We start from the raw sequence: 20,782 nt of genomic DNA, 5'->3' as shown, positions 1-20,782 counted from the left end.
AACCTTGAGATTGTCCATGCTTTTCTACAATGTTTGTTCTCAATTCCTCAGACAATTCTTTGCTGCTCTTTCTCTTCTCCATGCTCAGTGTGGCACACAGAGACACACAACAGAAAGGTTGAGTCAATTTTTCACCATTTTACCTGGTTGCCGGTGTGATTTCTATATTGTCAGCACCTATTAATTGGTACAGATGAGTTTAATTACAAATTACAGGAGCATCACAAACTTGGAATGCAATTATTTCTTACAATTTTGAGAAGGTGCCAATAATTTTGTCCAGTCCATTTTTTGAGTTTTGTGTGAAATGTGTTAGATTTGGCTTTTTTTCTCCACTTTTTTGTGTCGGTACCATAACAAACAAAATAAATAAACATTAGAATGCCTAAAAATTTGTAATTGCAACAATTTTCTGGATGAAGTAGTGCATTATCTGACAGAAATGCTGGGGAGATGCGAAACAAGGCATTTATGTCAGTAGGAGATTAGAAAGGATAGTGTTTCCTCCGTAATGTATGGGTTAACTTTTTACTGCAGTTCACATACCGTCTCACTTTTAATCAGTGGGGACTTTATAGGCAGGTCTGTGGTAAGCAGTGTCTTTCTCATTAAGCAGGCAGATAAAAGGGAGGTAAAGCTGGAGAATTGCTGCTGATAAATGCTTGTTATGTACAATTTTTATTCTGTGAAATGTTTATTTGGCTGGTAACCAGATTAGCTGGCCACTTCATGTTTAGACAGGACTGTTAAACTGTTTAGTAAGCCTCTTAAAAGGAGTAGGTTTTTGTTTATGTTTATGCTATCCTTGCTATGGATTAAAGAGTTAATACACCCTGACATGTTGCTGAATAAGAACCAATCTATGAATCAGGCACGGGAGTTTAGGGTCAGTCACCCCCTTGTATCAACGTTCACTTGAAAAAAGATAACTCCAGCCTTGGCAAATGCATTAAGAAAAGACCTTTATTGTTCCATGGTCCAAAGAAAAACAACAACGTTTCAGACATGCACTAGGTCCTTAGTCTGCATATGTACATACAAAGGCTACCTTTATACCTGTGGCCAGGTGTGGGTCAACCCCCATTGGTTAAACAGCATCGCCATCTAGTGGTTATTTTTTAAGAAATCTCCTTTAACAGCATTATTTTTTTTTTCTTAAATAGGCAATACTTTCCAATGGGTTCTGTATTATACAAAAAGGAATTAAAAGACACATTTAGCCAAAATATATGCAAATTAAAAACAGGAGGTTATGCTACTAATTATACAAGATCAGTATATTGGAATAAAGAAAAAATCAGTTATTCCGATAGTGGTAATGAGGGAAGAGTATATTGCATGTTCCTTTAGTATTATTTGTTTGTAGGGAACAACTCTCTTTTAGTAAGCTATGTTTAAAATGTTCACCTTAACTTCTGTTGTTTTTTTTCAAATACTTAAAAATCAGATTATCATAAAAATAGCATCAAATTTTTTTTATCTGAACAATGACCAATCAAAGTCCTTGTTCAGACCTCTGGGTTTTATTGTGTGCAATTTGTTGATTTAATAATTTCTTTAACCTTGAGTAGTTCCTCCCTGTCACCCCCTCTTCTAGGAGTATCAATCCTTTCAATAATTTGAAAGCTCAGTTGACTGATGTTATGTCCTACTTCCAGAAGTGGGAGGAGACAGGAGCATCTTTATTTTTACACCTTATGTTGGATTTGTGTTCTGTAATTAGTTCTCTAGCTTCTGTACATGACTCATCTATATAATTAAGGCCACATAGGCACTTAATAAGATATATAATGTAACTTGATCTGCAGGTTAAATATTGTCTTATTTTGTATTTAGTACCCTTAGTGGGGTGGTAAAATAATTCTCCTTTTATAATAGAGTTGCCGTTATTGCAGCTCAAACATTGAAAACAACCAGTTTTCCCAGGACCAATAGTTTTCTGTATACTTCCTTTTTTCACCTATATCTGCTCAAACTAAATAGTCCTTTATGTTTTTATTTCTCCTATAGGCTGGCATAGGTGGATTATTAAAAGCATTCACAAAAGGGTTAAGATCTTTCAAGATGTGCCAGTGTTTTTTAAGAATTGTATTTATTTTGTTACTCATGTTGTTATATTTGGTTACAAAGGTTTACCTCTCAGTTTTTTTGTCTAGTACCCTCAATGCCTTTATGGGCATTAATAGAAACATAGAAACATAGATATTGATGGCAGATAAGAGCAAATACTGCTGCAAATACCTCTACCAATACATCCAAGCATTCTGCTAGCCTTACTCGCTACATTACTACATTGTTTACTAAGTTTTAAATCATCTGAAATAATAATTCCCAAGTCCTGTTCCTCGTCTGTAACAGTCAGTAAAGTGTCATTGAGTCTGTAATTAACATTTGGATTTTTCTTCCCTAAATGCATTATTTTACACTTTGCTGTGTTAAACTCTAGATCCCAGTCGTTTGTCCAATCCTCCAATTGTTGTATATTACTTCTCATTTTGTCTACCCCCCCTGGAACATCCACTCTGTTGCAAATTTTTGTATCATCTGCAAAGAAACATACTTTCCCCTGTAGCCCTTTGCTGATATAGCAGATAAATATGTTAAACAAAACAGGCCCCAGAACTGACCCCTGAGGAACACCACTAGTAACAGCCCCCTCTGCTGAATGAACTCCATTTACTAAGACACTTTGTTTTCTGTCCTTAAGCCAGCATTCCACCCAGTTCACAATTTTTGAATCTAGACCAAGGAGATATAGTTTGTGAATAAGTTTATTGTGTGGGACGGTGTCAAATGCTTTGCTGAAATCTAGATATGCTACATCAACTGCTCCTCCCTTGTCTAATACTTTTGTTACATAATCAAAGAAGTCAATTAGATTAGTCTGACATGATCTCCCTGAAGTAAAACCATGCTGATTTTGGTCCTCTAAATTGTTTGCCTTTATGTAAGTCATAATTCTTTCTTTTAAGAGGCTTTCCATTCATTTCCCTACTACTGAAGTTAAACTAACTGGCCTGTAGTTGCCAGATTCTTCTCTACTGCCCTTTTTATGAAGAGGTATTACATTTGCTATTTTCCAATCATCTGGGACAGCTCCTGTTAATAGTGACTGATTAAACAGATCAGTTAATGGGACAGTTGGCACTGATCGAAGTTCTTTTAAAACCCTTGGATGAATATTATCAGGACCCACTGCCTTTGTAACATTTATTTTTGATAATGCTAACAAAACCTCATCCTCTGTAAAAAGATTACTGTTAAGCTTGTTTCTATTTTGCGTAGCATCCCTTAATGTAGACATTGTATCTTCACAATCTTTAGTGAAAACAGAACAGAAGTAATCATTGAGACAGTCTGCAATCTGCTTATCCTTCTATTATTCTACCATCAACTGATTTCAATTTTACTATTCCTACCTTATTTTTTCTTCTTTCACTGATATATCTAAAGAATGTTTTGTCCCCATGTTTTACTGACTGTGCTATCTTCTCTTCTGCATGAGCTTTAACCTTCCTAATTAACTGCTTAGTCTTTTTTTGTTGGAGTCTCCATATTTTCATATCATCATCTGCTTGTGTGTGTCTGTAATTTTTATAAGCTATCTTTTTTGTCTTTACAGCATGTGCTACTTCTTTGGAAAACCAAATTGGTTTCCGCTTTCTTTTACTTTTACAGACATGTCTAATACAGTGTGCGGTTGCATCTAAAATGGCACCTTTCACAAATTCCCACTGTTCTTGAACCCCTGTAATAAGAGTTTTCCCCTTTAAATAGTTTTTTAGGTATTCTCCCATTAATGAAAAATCTGCCGTCCTAAAGTCTAAAACTTTTGTTTTAGTCTGGGTGGACAGTTCCTGAACATGAATACTAAACCAAACAGATTGATGATCACTGGATCCTAAGTTATCACCTACAGACACATCTGAAACTGTATCACTGTTTGTAAGTATTAGATCTAATATAGCTTCCTTACGAGTTGGTTCCTTGACTAATTGTTCAAGTGATTCCCCTAGCAGAGATTCAAGAATATACCTGCTTCTAGCCGATCTAGCAGAAGGAATCTTCCAGTCTATATCTGGCAAATTAAAGTCCCCCAGTACTATAACCTTACCCTTCATGGTCATTTTGGTTATTTAATCTAATAATAAACTGTCCAGTTTTTCATCCTGCAATGGAGGCCTATATACAACCCCTATTCTAAAAACATTTTTATCTCCAATTTCCAAAGTCACCCAAATACTTTCCACCTCATCATTTGTTCCTACAATTTCAGTAACCTTTATATTTTCATTTACATACAAAGCAACTCCTCCACCTTTCTTTCCTACTCTGTTCTTTTTAAATAACCTGTATCCAGGTATGACTATGTCCCAGTCATGCAAATCATTGTACCATGTTTCTGTTATAGCTACTAAATCCAAGTTGTCCCTAGTCATTATTGAAATGAGTTCAGGTAATTTATTTCCTAAGCTGCGAGCATTTGTGCTCATGGCACGAAGAATTTTTCTACTAGAATTTCTAGAATTGTTACTTGGACTAACAGTTTTGGCATGCTGTGGGGGGCAGGTGGATATATTAATGCTACCCCCCTTTATAAGTTTAAATGATTTCTAATAAAGTATTTGAACTCCTCTCCCAGATACTCTGTTCCTTTAGCATCCAAATGCAAGCCATCTCTCCTAAATAACCTAGTATCTTTCCAAACAGAGCTATAATGGCCAATAAAACCAAATCCTCGTTCCCTGCACCACTTATCTAACCAAGAATTAAATGTTGTTATCCGCTCCATCTTTCCTGCTTCCTGGTCATACACAGGTAAAATAGCAGAAAATGATAGAGTTGATGCCACAGTCTCTAAATGATTACCTAGGTCACAAAACTCTTTCTGAACAGCAGCAACATGATTACTAGCCAGATCATTTGTTCCTAAATGAACAATCACATCTAACTCACTTCCCTTTCCTGCTGCCTTAACAATTCTCAAAATACGATTCTTATCCCTGTGAGCAGTAGCTCCTGGAAGACATCTAACCTCCCTTGTTTCTCCTTTACTTTCACCTAAATACACATTGCTCAAAATAGAGTCACCCACTAACAGTCTTTTTCTCAAAAACACATCTGCAGTTCTTTCCTGTGTTATGTTACCTGGAAAATTAGGTGCCAATAGATTTAAATTACCTGTTACAGCTTCAGAGGGCTCAGAAACAGCAATCTCCTCATCACAAGTGTATTCGGCAAGAGCAGCATAGGAGTTTTGCAATGGCAGAGGTTGTGGGCAATGCTTCTGGTCTACTGTTCTAATTCTTCCAGAGCCTACAGTGATCCATCTGCCTCTCCTTGTTGATCTCTGGGGTAGAGGGGCTTCTTTCTGAGGCAGCTTTGTAGAGGTAACAGGTATGTTACTTACCTTAGCTTGAAGTTTAGCTATTTCCTCCCTTAACAGGGAAAACTGCTTACAAACAGGACAGCCCCTAAATCTCCAAAAAGTAGAACGATTAAAAAGTGCAAAACACCCATTGCACTGTATCTGAGACATTTTAAACTATGCAACACTTTAACAATAAACAAATATAAGTATTATTTACTACTGAATAAGCCTGAATAACCCTGAATAACTCCTGAAATAACTCAAATATCCTTATGTATTTGATCCTTTTTTAGTTTGATCCCTTTGCTAAGAAGCAGAGCTAAATGTTTAGCAGAGCTAAACCGATCTCTTTAAATACCCTCAGAAAGATAGGGTGGGTCCCTCCTAATTGCTCACCTATGCAAACAATCTAATTGTTATCTAATTGCAATACTAAAAACCAGAATACAAAAGAATGTAAATTAACTCAAACCTTTAACTATTCAATTTATGTAGTGAAACTAATTCACAGTTCAGGTCTACCACCTATAAAAAAACAAAATATAAAGTTAATAGAAATACAAAATATATTGTCTGAAAATTAATAACATTCTCTTTTTATTTTTCTACAAACTTTGTATCCATTTCTTCTAGTCTTTTGTTACACTGTTGAGGATTACAGACTATTCTCTTGATTCGTGTGAATTGGCTCTTGGGTAATGCCTTTAACACATTTGGGGAGTGATAACTGTTGTATCGTAAGAGACTATTTCTGTCTGTAGGCTTAATATATAGATCTGTTTTTAAAAAGCCATTTTCTTTATAGACTAGTGTATCCAAAAAGTTGACTGATATTTCACTGGCTGTCAAAGTAAATTTCAACCCCAATACAGAGTTGTTTAGATCATCCACAAAAGCTAGTAGGCTTCCAATGTCGCCCAGCCACACACCAAAGTTGTCATCTATGTACCTCCACCAGGAGGCACCATAGAGTATAAACAACTTGTGAGGATACACAAAGTGCTCCTCACAGCTGCTCATAAAAATATTGGTGTATGTAGGGGCAAAATTGGAGCCCATAGCTGTACCCTGTTTCTGTAGAAAAAATGTGTATGAGAAAAGGAAATAGTTTTGATATAAAATAATCTCAAGTAATTCAATTAAAAAGTGAATTTGATCCTCAGTGTATGTGCCTTTTGTTCTCAGTGAATTTTGTCAGAACAACTTATGAATGTTTCTATATTCCGATATACTGATCTTACATTTGTAAATTTAATTTGTATATATTTTGGCTACATGTGTATTTAATTCCTATTTGTATAATACAGATCCCATTGGAAAGTATTGTCTCTTTAAGATAAAAAAATAATGCTGTTAACGGAGATTTCTTAAAAATAACTACTAGATGGCGATGCTGTTTAATCAATGGGGGTTGACCCACACCTGGCCACAGGTATAAAGGTAGCCTTTGTATGTACATATGCAGACTAAGGACCTAGTGCAGGTCTGAAACGTTGTTGCTTTTCTTTGGACCATGAAACAATAAAGGTCTTTTCTTAATGCATTTGCCAAGGCTGGAGTTATCTTTTTTCAAGTGAATGTTGTTGAATAAACCACTGATATTTTATATGAACTTTGCCATCCTGGCTACTGCCTTGTCACAAGTGGTGTCAGCAACAAGATAGCCAAACGGTTTTCTGACATGGAGAATGTTGTAAAAGCCCTACAACAGGCTACAGCTGTGCAAAAATAAACTAATTACCAAACTGCAGCGTCAGTGGCAGCTCAGCAAGAATAGAATCAGTTGCTGGCGGCACAACTTGAAGCAGTAATGGAGACACAGAAAAGTGAACACTCCATTGTGGATATAAGCAGAGTTCTTGCTGTTCAGTGAATTCCCACACAGCTGGGTGGTGCAAACAGAATTAGTGGAAGCAGCTGCCTCCAAAAATTGACTTTAGAGGATGATGGGGAGGTATATCTCTTGATGTTTAAACACACAGCAACCCAAGAAGCTTGGCCACAAGCAGAATGGGTTGGGATTATAGCTCCTTTTCTGCTGGGTGAGACCCCAAATACTTATTTTGATCTGGAAGAGGAATCTGCTGCGGAATATTCCCGACTTAAAAAAGAAATATTAGCCAGGATGGGGGTAATGACAACTGTCAGAGCACAACATGTCTACAACTGGAGATTCAATGAAGGAAAAGCTCAGAGTTCTCAGATGTTTGTCTTAATTCACCTGGCACAGAAATTGCTGAAACCAGAGTCCCAAAGCCCAGTGCAAGTTGTGGAAACCCTGGTACTGGACCGTTTCTTGAGGGAACTTCCACGTGGACTCTGTGAATGGGTTGGCCAAAGCAACCCCACTACCTATGATGCTGTGGCTGCCCAGGTTGAGCGATATCTATCTGCCAAGGATCTTGCAGGAGCATTTCCCACTATACCTAAGACAAATCAAGGCAGCCCTTCCTATCTAAAAAACAAACATTTTGGGAGGTTGTGGACTGATATGCCTCTCAGGCATGGTGGAAAGTGCACAGACTTTCCGTGTGACTGTTCTTTTGAATATTAGTGCCCTAATATTGATGTCTGGTAATTTAATTGAGCCCTTTCAGTTAAGAAGAAATAATACTGTTGGGGTGCTTTGTATTCATGGGTGTACTGAACACTATACTACTGCTTTGAGAGAGGTCTCTGTATTTGGTAAAGTAGTTCAAATCTCAGCAATAGTTGTGCCAAACCTTCCTTGTCCCTTAGTTATAGGGAGAAGCTTTCCTGGGTAGGGGGTAAGAGTCCCAGAGAGATTTTTACTTTTACACATCCTGATTTGTATATTGCAAACTTCGCCATCCTGACTGTTTTTGAAATATGTCTGGCCTACTGCCTTGTCACAATATATATATATATATATATATTTGTTCCTCATACCTGGAGTTATAACTGGTAGCATTTAAAGTTATTTATTCTAGCCTTAACTCTATGAGGCCTATTTATCAAAGGTCTTGCGGATCTGATCCGACAGTGCGGATCAGGTCCGCAAGACCTCGCTGAATGCGGAGAGCAATACGCTCTCCGTAATCAGCATTGCACCAGCAGCTCACAAGAGCTGCTGGTGCAATGCCGCACCCTGCAGACTCGCGGCCAATCGGCCGCCAGCAGGGGGTTGTCAATCAGCCCGATCGTACTCGATCGGGTCGATTTCCGACGATTCCTGTCCGCCTCATCAGGGCAGGCGGACAGGGTTATGGAGCTGCGGCGTCAAGCTCCGTATGGAGCTTGATAGATAGGCCCCATTGTCTGGAACTAATTCTCGCTATATCTTAACATTAATCATAAAGTGAGAAAATATTACAAACCTCTTTATACACTTATATTGCTTGACACAATATTATTGCAACAGGATGTGAAGGGCAACAAAATATTGGTACAGGTATACCTCACTTTACAGCGCTTTGCTTATACAGCGTTTTATGGAGCTAAGGTTCAACCTCCAAGGATTTTGAAATAGTGCTGTAAATCATAGTGAGATTGCGAGAAAAGTGACTGGCACCATTTTGTTATGCGCAGTTCACTCTGATTACAGCATTACAGTGCAATCTGTGTCTCAGTGCTATATTGTACTACAGTAATTGTCACTATGTTACAGGTACAGTATTTATTGAATACTAATTGAATACTGTGCTGTGCAAGTGTTAAACTAAAGATAGTGCTATTGCACCCCTCATATATGTTAGTTCAAACAGGTTTCCATGTTTTTAAACACATTGGCAAGTGAAAAGAAAGCTAAAACCGTCTTGTTTCATTTTAAGGAGGTTTTCACTTTACAGCAGGGCTCCGGTCTTTAACCCGCTGTATGAGCGGGGTATACCTGTATTGATTTCTATGCACATGACATTCTGGCTACATGATTGTGGTTAGCAATTTTGCAGCCAAAATATTGTGTTTGGATATCATACCCATCAATGTAAGAGTTTTAATATAAGATTATCTTTAAAGTAATAAACTTGTCCTTTTTTCATTACAGATTTGGATAAATGTCTGAAGTGTCCTGTTTCTCAGTGGTCATATAATACAAGCTTTCAGTGTAATAATAGAACAATTGAGTACTTCTACTGGAATGATCCATTTGCACATTCACTATTGACTTTTGCTTCATTGGGTTCTCTTTTAGTGTTAATAACAGAAACCCTGTTTATAAAATATTCAGATACACCAGCAGTTAAAGCAGCAGGAGGCAACTATACTTACCTACTGGGGATATCTCTGTTAGTCAGCTTGGTTAGTATTGTACTCTTTATTGGTCAGCCAACAAATATTATCTGCAAGATCAGACAACCTCTCTATGGTATCAGCTTCACCCTTTGTGTTTCCTGCATCTTAGTCAAATCTTTAAGAATAATCTTAGCTTTCGAGTCCTACAAAAGTGGTAAACCTACACCAGCATTAACATATCAGCCTGTGGTTCTTATTGCTGTGTTAACTGGTCTCCAGTTCTGTCTTTGTATGGTATGGATCATTCTGAAAGAACCCTTTGTAATAGAAATCTACAAAATACCTGAACTTATAATAATGCAATGTGATGAAGGATCGTATGCGGCCTTTGGTATCATGTTGGGCTACATTGGTTTCCTTGCACTTGCTTGTTTTATTTTAGCTTACAGAGGGAGAAAATTGCCGGATAAATACAACGAGGCCAAGAGCATCACATTCAGCATGCTCATCTACATGTTTGTATGGATTATATTTATTCCAGTCTATATGAACACTACTGGAATGTATTTGTCTTCAGTGCAGGCTGTGGCCGTATTGGCGTCAAACTATGGAGTCATATCATGTCACCTCTTACCAACAAGTTACATCATTTTGTTCAAGAGGAAAAGTAACAATACAGCAAGGTACTTGCAAAGTATTCATGCTTTCTGTAGAGCTCAGTTGTCAATAACATCTCATGTACCGGATTCAGCCATTATACCTACTGTATTTATTGCAGGTACTAAGGCTAACAAATTTGCACAGACTATACAAGGCTGGTCAGTAAGAAAGAGAAGATGTAACAGTTTGTAGTCATGTGACATATTACACATATCTAATGTTGCAAGTGGGATTTTAACATATTTTAAACTTCAGAATATATTTTCTAAATAGAAGAACATATTAAATGACCATAACTTATATCATTCACCCCTTGTGTTAAATATGACTACTTAGCCACTATGCAATGTTTGTGAATGTCCATATATTATACCAATATGTGTTAGTGTGTGTGAATATATATATATATATATATATATATATATATACACACATATAAAAATATATATGTGTGTATTTATATATATATACAGCATATATATATATATATATATATATATATATATATATATATATATATATATATATATATAATATTTATATTCCATCAATACTGTGGTAGTACGTGGATCTTTGTATACTGAATGTAAATAGAATCAGTTGTATAAGCTATATATGCTGTATTAGTTTATTTTTGTCAAATAAATTCAATGGACAATATATGAAGCTTTATTTAATTGAAATAAAAATATTATATATTTGTATTTTGTACGTCATTTTTTAACATAGGAGAGTGGAAGCTCCTCCTTTGGGCAAACAAAATAAATACAAATTAAAATTCATCTCAATAAAATATTCTTTGTCCTCCTTTCAGACCAAAAACATTTCTGTTGTGTACTACTTTTTTCACTGTAGCTTAATATGTTATGGTTTAAATAAACAGCACAATAATGATCTATATTTAAAGTTTACCATATGTAAATGCCCTGGAGACAGGTCAAAAACAAATCAGCTCCACTCCTCTAGTTTGATTGACGTCTCCTTATTGCTGCAGGATGGGGCAACCACTGATAGGGAGACAAATACAAATCTCCAAGTAAAATAAGGTGTGGTTGGGTGCCTTCCCTGTGCTGCTCTTTAAAAAAAAACAACTGTGGTCACCCAAAATTTTATATATATAATATTATTTAACTTTCTAATTTACTTCTATTATCAAATTTCCTTCATTCCCTTTTTATCCTTTGCTGAAGGAATAGCACTGCACCACTGGCAGCTAGAAGAACACATCTAGGTAGCCAATCACAAGAGAAAAATGTGTGCGGGCACCAATCAGCAGCTAGATCCCACTATTGTAGGATATGTGCATTTTGTTTTTCAACAAGGGATACCAAGAAAACAAAGCATATTTGAAAGCAGAAGTGAATTTAAAAGTGTCTTCAAATGACACGCTCTATCTGAATGCAAGATTAATTTTGACTTTCCTATCCCTTTAAATGTAAGCTAACATTTGAAAGGCCTCATCTGCCTCTATGCTTTACAAATAGGCCCCAGAAAGAAGTGACACTGCACATCTGTTTTTGTTATCAGCCAAGGAGGGTTAAAAAAATGTCTTATCTATTACTGGTAACCTTGAAAGTGTAAAAACGCTGCTCTTGCACTAGGAATCAAGGGAGTCAAATTACTGCTGTGTATGTGTTACTGGCAACCAAGGTATAAAATTGTAAGTTGTGAAAAAGATTTATCGCGGGGTCAGGGGTGCACAGTCAACTTAAAGTTGTCCAGTGATTTTGCAGAGCAAAGCAAAGCTGGCAACCCTAGTTACAGGATGAGTGGATTTACAGTGCAGGCAATGCAGACATTTCCCTGTGCTTAAAGGGATATTAAACACTAATGGCTAGATTACGACTAGAGCGGTAATTACCTCTCCCACTCGCACGCTAACTCCACTAGACTTCTGCTTTTTGCATGCATCAGATAGAGTGCGTATTAAAAGTTGAAATAAAATATTTTTGCTTGCACGCTAAACCAACGAGCACAAAGAGCAGAAGTTACAATATTGCAACAGCGTTAACTTACTCTCGCATAGGACTTCAATGGAGAGAGAAATGTGGAAAAAAAACAACTAACACCATAAGCCCCTCACTCTAATAACCCCTTGCATGACACATAGCCCACCACAAAGTCCCCACTACACTATTAACCCCAAAACTGCCACAGCCCCAATCGCAAAGTAACCCACTGCACTATTAACCCCTGAACTGCCATATTCCCCTTTTCAAAGTAACCCACTAACATCTAAACCCCTAACCTAACTAAGATTACAAAAAATAAAATTCTAACATTACAAAACATAAAAAACCTACCATTACAGAAAACAATAAACATATTACCAAAAATAAAAAGAGTTATGCCTATTCTACACTATCATTAAATTAATTAAATAAATTACCTACAAATAACTACAATTAAATACAATTAAATAAACTAACTAAAGTACAAAAAATAAAAAAAAACTAAGTTACAAAAAAATAAAAAAAATAAGTTACAAACATTTAAAAAAGATTACAACAATTTTAAGCTACTTACACCTAATCTAAGCCCCCTAATAAAATAACAAAGCCCCCCAAAATAAAAAAATGCCCTACCCTATTCTACATTAAAAAGTTAACAGCTCTATTACCTTACCAGCCCTTAAAAGGGCCTTTTTCGGGGCATGCCCCAAAGAATTCAGCTCTTTTGCCTGTAAAAATAAAATACAACCCCCCCCAACATTAAAACCCACCACCCACATACCCCTACTCTAACCCAAACCCCCCTTAAATAAACCTAACACTACCCCCCTGAAGATCGGAACAGCCAATAGAATGCGAGCTCAATCTGATTGGCTGATTGGATCAGCCAATCGGATTGAACTTCAATTGGCTGATTTAATCAGCCAATCAGATTTTTCCTACCTTAATTCTGATTGGCTGATAGAATCCTATCAGCCAATCGGAATTCAAGGGACGCCATCTTGGATGACGTCACTTAAAGGAACCGTCATTCGTCATTCAGTTGTCGGTGGAAGAAGATGGCTCCGCGTCGGCTCGTCTGAAGATGGCTCCGCTCCGCTCCGGATGGATGAAGATTGAAGACGCCGTCTGGATGATGACTTCAATCGGATGGAAGACTTCTTCAGCGCCACCTGGATGTTGACTTCAATCGGATGGAAGACTTCTTCAGCGCCCCTTGGATGATGACTTGCCACTCCAGATGTCTTCTTCTGTTCCATCGGTGGTCGGCTGGCTGAAGACGGCTAAAGGTAGGATGATCTTCAGGGGGGTAGTGTTAGGTTTATTTAAGGGGGGTTTGGGTTAGAGTAGGGGTATGTGGGTGGTGGGTTTTAATGTTGGGGGGGTTGTATTTTATTTTTACAGGCAAAAGAGCTGAATTCTTTGGGGCATGCCCCGCAAAAGGCCCTTTTAAGGGTTGGTAAGGTAATAGAGCTGTTAACTTTTTAATGTAGAATAGGGTAGGGCATTTTTTTATTTTGGGGGGCTTTGTTATTTTATTAGGGGGCTTAGATTAGGTGTAAGTAGCTTAAAATTGTTGTAATCTTTTTTAAATGTTTGTAACTTATTTTTTTTATTTTTTGTAACAGTTTTTTTTATTTTTTGTACTTTAGTTAGTTTATTTAATTGTATTTAATTGTAGTTATTTGTAGGTAATTTATTTAATTAATTTAATGATAGTGTAGTGTTAGGTTTAATTGTAACTTAGGTTAGGATTTATTTTACAGGTATTTTTTTATTTCTTTTAGCTAGGTAGTTATTAAATAGTTAATAACTATTTAATAACTATTCTAACTAGCTAAAATAAATACAAAGTTACCTGTAAAATAAATTTAAATCCTAAAATAGCTACAATGTAAATATTAATTACATTGTAGATATCTTAGGGTTTATTTTACAGGTAAGTATTTCGTTTTAAATAGGAATAATTTATTTAAGTATAGTGTAGTGTTAGGTGTAATTGTAACTTAGGTTAGTTTTTATTTTACAGGTAAATTTCTCTTTATTTTAACTAGGTAGCTATTAAATAGTTAATAACTATTTAATAGCTATTGTACCTAGTTAAAATAAATTGAAATTTGCCTGTAAAATAAAAATAAATCCTAAAATAGATACAATATAATTATTATTTATATTGTAGCTATATTAGGGTTTATTTTAAAGGAAAGTATTTAGTTTTAAATAGGATTAATTTAGTTAATAAGAGTTATAATATTTAGATGTATTTAATTAATATTTAAGTTAGGGGGGGTTAGGGTTAGACTTAGGTTTAGGGGTTAATAATTTTATTATAGTTGCGGCGGTGTAGGGGGGGCAGGATAGGGGTTAATAAATTTATTATAGTGGCGGCGGTGTAGGGGGGCAGGATAGGGGTTAATAGGTATTATGTAGGTGGCGGCGGGGTCCGGGAGCGGCGGTTTAGGGGTTAACATATTTATTATAGTGGCGGCGTGGTCCGGGAGTGGCAGTTTAGGGGTTAACATGTTTATTATAGTGGCGGAGGGGTCCGGGAGCGGCGGTTTAGGAGTTAATCAGTTTATTAGAGTGGCGGTGGGCTCCGGGAGTGGCGGTTTAGGGGGTAATAACTTTATTTAGTTGCGGCGGTGTAGGGTGGGACAGATTAGGGGTGTTTAGACTCGGGGTACATGTTAGGGTGTTAGGTGCAGACAGCTCCCATAGGAATCAATGGGATGTCGGGCAGCAGCGAACATGAACTTTCGCTATGGTCAGACTCCCATTGATTCCTATGGGATCTGCCGCCTCCAGGGGGCGGATTGAAAACCAGGTACGCTGGGCCGGAAAAGTGACGAGCGTACCTGCTAGTTTTTTGATAACTAGCAAAAGTAGTCAGATTGTGCCGAACTTGTGTGCGGAACATCTGGAGTGACGTAAGAATCGATCTGTGTCGGACTGAGTCCGGCGGATCGAAGCTTACGTCACTAAATTCTACTTTTGCCGGTGTGTAGGGCTTGATAACTAAGGCGAATCAGCCTCACCACAAATACGCTGCGGAATTCCAGCGTATTTGAGGTTGACGACTTGATAACTAGAGGCCTATTAGTATTACATTTTATACATTTTTTTCAACACAAATTAATTAATATATTTTCAAACCCTATATACTAGCACTATATTCTATAGCCCACTCTTGCAGCACTAAACTATTCACCACTATTAGGTGACAAATTTGCTGCTGAGTTTGATCCAGAGTTCCTCTGGTACTCTTATTTTTACCCAAGTTATTTTATTCCCCCTATTTCTTTTTCTTTTTACTTTTCCTTCACAATGGAAATTCTGGACAAGCCTTATTTCTAACGGAATCACTATTAGAACGCCATGAACCAATTCCCGGTCATCTTGCCAATAACTTGCTCTGGTTAAAACTCGCTGGACACACAATCCCCCGACTTTGATATGGACATTTAACCTGTATGATTTTTATTTGTCAATATATGTATGTAACTTGTTTTTATTGTTGCACATTTGTTTTAGATTAAATATAACATTGTTTTATTTTTAATTCAAATTTATCCTTTGTTATATGAGGGTATCTTGTACATATTTGCTTTCTAGATGTATAGGGATCCTTTATCTTCACTGTTAGCTCTGTGACATCTTTTTCTGCTCTGATATCTTACTCTTACTTTTCCTTGCCCATGCCATCACATTGCCTCCACCATTTTTTACAGATGATGTGGTATGCTTCGGATCATGAGTGGTTCCAAGCCATCTCCATACTTTTTTCTTCCCATCTTTCTGGTACTGGTTGATCTTAGTTTCATCTGTCCAAAGAATGGTTTTCTAGAACTGGACTGGCATTTTTAGATATTTTTTGGCAAAGTCTAATCTGGCCTTTCTATTCTTGAGGCTTATGAATGGTTTGTGTTGAATCCTCTGTATTTGCTCTCGTGAAGTCTTCTCTTTATGGTAGACTTGGATAATGATATGCATACTTCCTGGAGAGTGTTCTTTACTTGGCTGGATGTTGTGAAGGGCTTTTCTTTACCATGGAAAGGATCCTACTATCATCCACCACTGTTGTCTTCCATGGAGGTCTAGTCTTTTTTGTGTTATAGAACTCACCACTGCTTTTTTTTTATCATAATGTACCAAACTGTTGATTTGGCCACTCCTAATATTCCTGTTATCTCTTTGATGTATTCCTTTTTTTTGCAGCTAAGGATGGCCTGTTTCACTTGACATGAGGGATCCTTTGAAGACATGGGCCTCTAGTTATCAAGCCGTCAACCACAAATACGCTGGAATTCCGCAGCGTATTTGTGGCAAGGCTGATTCACTGTAGTTATCAAGCCCTACAGACCGGCAAAAGAAGAATCTAATGACGTAAGCTACGATCCAACGGACTCAGTCTGACACAGATCGATATACGTCACTCCAGATGTGCCGAACGCAAGTTCGGCACAATCTGACTACTTTTGCTAGTTATCAAAGAACTAGCAGGTACGCTCGGCACTTTTCCGGCCCAGCGTACCTGGTTTTCAATCCGCTGCCCTGGAGGCGGCGGATCCCATAGGAATCAATGGGAGTCTGACAGCAGCAAGAGCTCATGTTCGCTGCTGCCCGATATCCCATTGATTTCTATGGGAAGTGTCTGCACCTAACACCCTAACATGTACCCCGAGTCTAAACACCCCTGATCTGCCCCCCTACACCGCCGCCACCTACTTTATACTTATTAACCCCTAAACCGCCGCTCCCGGACCCTGCCGCAACTAAATTAACTTACTAACCCCTAAAACGCCGCTCCCGGACCCTGCCGCAACTTTAATAAATATATTAACCCCTAAACCACCGCTCCCGGACCCCGTCGCCACCTACATAATACCTATTAACCCCTAATTTGCCGCCCCCTATACCGCCGCCACCTATTGTAAATTTATTAACCCCTATCCTGCCCCCCCTATACCGCTGCCACCTATCTTAAAGTTATTAACCCCTATCCTGCCCCTCCTATACGGCCGCCACCTTTATTAAACCTATTAACCCCTAAACCTAAGTCTAACCCTAACCGTAACACCCCCCTAACTTAAATATTATTTAAATAAATCTAAATAAAAATTACTATTATTAACTAAATTATTATTATTATTTAAAACTAAATACTTACCTATAAAATAAACCCTAAGATAGCTACAATATAACTAATATATATCAAAGGATAAACAGCGCTTATAGATTTTCTTAAAAACTGTATATATTATAGAGTCTCGACAGTATTGGTTGGTAAAAGTAGATAAGAGGAAAAAATATATATGGTCATACGCTTGTATAATAAAGTCTTAGATGAGATATGGAGATCCAGGTGTAGTGTAGGAGTATTAGATACCCTTACCAAAAGTTACCTCAATCCTATGAGGTAAGTTTGCCGCATTGGAGGATGTATCTGATGATTGGATGAGTCCTAGGTATTCTGATCTGTATAGTTTCGCTGCCTCTTGGAGTAGAATGGGATGTGGGTCCCCTTTGTGCTGGTTTTCTTAGAAAACTTCCTGGGCTTGTTGCCTCTTGGAGCTTGGTTCTCTTGTCTTGGTATGAACTTTCTTGTCCAGGTATATACCCAAAAAGACAGAAAACAGCAAAAATAGTGTAATACCGTTTTATTCAATAATAGTATAAAAAAGTAACATATATCACACTCACATTTTATGTCCTCACTGATATGAGGTATTGTTACAGCACTTATAATTAGAGGTGGATTCACAGATGGTTATGTCCCAAGCCAGTCAGAAAATAAAGTCTGTATTCCTTAGATGTCACAAGCAGTGATTACAGCCGAGTGAGGATGTAGCCAGGAATTTATCCGGATAATATCGCTAATTGGGTCAGTGACTGTAAAGGGCTGGTCTGTTTATATATTTAGGTATGTCCAGTGTCTTTATACATGTCACACCATTAGCAGATGGCCAGATAAACGATATTAATACAGTTATTATCAATACTGCATGTGCAGATGGATTAGTATAGTACCAGTCTGGCAGGTCAGGCAGTATACGTTGTTAATAGCAGTTAATAGCAGTTAGTAACAGATCATAAGCTCAGTTCATACATAAAATGCTAGCTTAAAAAACCAAACAGTTTAAAAAGCAGTTTAAAAGATAATAAAACAGGTAAGTAGTGTTACCCTAAATGCAATACCCTAACGCGTTTCAAAGGTTTATGTCTCCTTCTTCCTCAGAGGGGTTTGTTGTAACTGAGGTGTGTGTATAGCTCTATTCATACCCACGGGGCGGCGGCACGCCCAGATGTAGGTAGAATCCTATTGGTTCATGTGACCTAGTGTCATGTGATTGTACTGGTGGTGTGCGAAGTGTGGCCGTATATATAATAAACATTAAAAACATTAAAAAGGTACCTAAGGCTTAGACTTATGCATATATGTAATATCAGTTGCCTTATTTTCCCGGATTCGCCGCTATTTAAGTTTAGCGGTTCTATTTTCCATACGGATGACGTCATACGTGAACGTCTTAGCTTCTAAACGTGTCTCTCTGCCTTCTGGGAAATGTAGTTGATTTCATGTCCCCCAGAATGGCGTAATGGGATACTTTGAGCCCTGATGTCTCGGCTGCTATGCACTTCCCTAAGCCTGCTGGGACTTGTAGTCAAATACAAGTCCCGAAGATATACATAATACAATAATAAAATAATGTCATAGTATAATCATCAGTGCTTAACAGGTTCCTAGAGATATCTAAATGTTTTCACATAAGGGTATCTTTGTTTTAAGAAGTATATGTTATTTTTCATAGCTCATTATCGAGATTAGCTACTGAATATGTCACAGAATTAACACTGTGATTTTAAATATATCTTCATATACTCAGGAGTTAATATTACTAGTTTTCCAGTTTCCACTTATGTATCTAGTGTTACAAATAAATTTAACTGGGGATAATATATGGACTCATTTGGTTGTAGCAATTATTCCCTTTTGTATAGAATGGTAGACTGAATATTATAAATATTATAAATACTAGTGTAGTGGTAAGTTGTGAGAGCAAGTATTTATATTGTTAAATTGAAATTATGTATTGGTATAGTGAAAGATATTATATTGTAGCTATTTTAGGATTTAATTTTATTTTACAGACAACTTTGTATTTATTTTAACCAGGTACAATAGTTATTAAATAGTTATTAACTATTTAATAACTATCTAGCTAAAATACTTACAAAATTACCTGTAAAATAAATCCTAACCTAAGTTACAAATAAACCTAACACTACACTATCATTAAATTAAATAAATCAACTACAATTACCTAAAATTAAATTCAATTAAATAAACTAAACTATAGTCCAAAAAAAACAAACAAACACTAAATTACAGAAAATTAAAAAAGAATTACAAGAAGTTTAAACTAATTACACCTAATCTAAGCCCCCTAATAAAATAATAAAGCCCCCCAAAATAAAAAAATGCCCTACCCTATTCTAAATTACAAAGTAATCAGCTCTTTTACCAGCCCTTAAAAGGGCTTTTTGCGGGGCATTGCCCCAAAGTAATCAGCTCTTTTACCTGTAAAAAAAAATACAACCCCCCCAACATTAAAACCCACCACCCACATACCCCTACTCTAACCCACCCAAACCCCCCTTAAAAAATACTAACACTAACCCCCTGAAGATCACCCTACCTTGAGCCGTGTTCACCCACAGCCAATAGAATGCGAGGTCAATCCGATTGGCTGATTGGATCAGCCAATCGGATTGAACTTCAATCTGATTGGCTGATTGAATCAGCCAATCAGATTTTTCCTACCTTAATTCCGATTGGCTGATAGAATCCTATAAGCCAATCGGAATTTGAGGGACGCCATCTTGGATGACGTCCCTTAAAGGAACCTTCATTCGTCGGGTAGTCGTCGGGCCAGCAGGATGTTCCGCGTCGGAGGTCTGCAAGATGGAGCCGTGGTTGGATGAAGATAGAAGACGCCACTTGGATGAAGACTTCTACCGGATGGAGGACCTCTTCTTGCCCCGCTTGGATGAAGAATTCGGCCCGGCTGGGTGAACACGGCTCAAGGTAGGGGGATCTTCAGGGGGTTAGTGTTAGGTTTTTTTAAGGGGGGTTTGGGTGGGTTAGAGTAGGGGTATGTGGGTGGTGGGTTTTAATGTTGGGGGGGTTGTATTTTTTTTACAGGTAAAAGAGCTGATTACTTTGGGACAATGCCCCGCAAAAAGCCCTTTTAAGGGCTGGTAAAAGAGCTGATTACTTTGTAATTTAGAATAGGGTAGGGCATTTTTTTATTTTGGGGGGCTTTATTATTTATTACAAATTATTACAAACTTCTTGTAATTCTTTTTTTATTTTCTGTAATTTAGTGGGGGGTTTTGTACTATAGTTTAATTTATTTAATTGAATTTAATTTTAGGTAATTGTAGTTAATTTATTTAATTAATTTAATGATAGTGTAGTGTTAGGTTTATTTGTAATTTTGGTTAGGATTTATTTTACAGGTAATTTTGTAAGTATTTTAGCTAGGTAGTTATTAAATAGTTAATAACTATTTAATAACTATTGTACCTGGTTAAAATAAATACA

General features: G+C 37.1%; 1 protein-coding gene across 1 annotated transcript in view; it reads left to right on the top strand.

Annotated features, from left to right (window-relative positions):
- Positions 1–10,627, top strand: part of LOC128656708 (G-protein coupled receptor family C group 6 member A-like) — a 71,174-nt gene extending 60,547 nt beyond the window's left edge. The window contains exon 6 of the mRNA XM_053710809.1: positions 9,378–10,627. Within this exon, the coding sequence (XP_053566784.1) occupies positions 9,378–10,417 (1,040 nt within the window). The 3' untranslated portion in view covers positions 10,418–10,627. The remainder of the gene's footprint in view (positions 1–9,377) is intronic.
- Positions 10,628–20,782: the final 10,155 nt, after the last annotated feature.

The sequence above is a fragment of the Bombina bombina genome, chromosome 4, assembly GCF_027579735.1.
Source record: "Bombina bombina isolate aBomBom1 chromosome 4, aBomBom1.pri, whole genome shotgun sequence".
Classification (NCBI taxonomy): Eukaryota; Metazoa; Chordata; class Amphibia; order Anura; family Bombinatoridae; genus Bombina; species Bombina bombina.
This window is presented reverse-complemented; position numbering and strand designations above follow the sequence as displayed.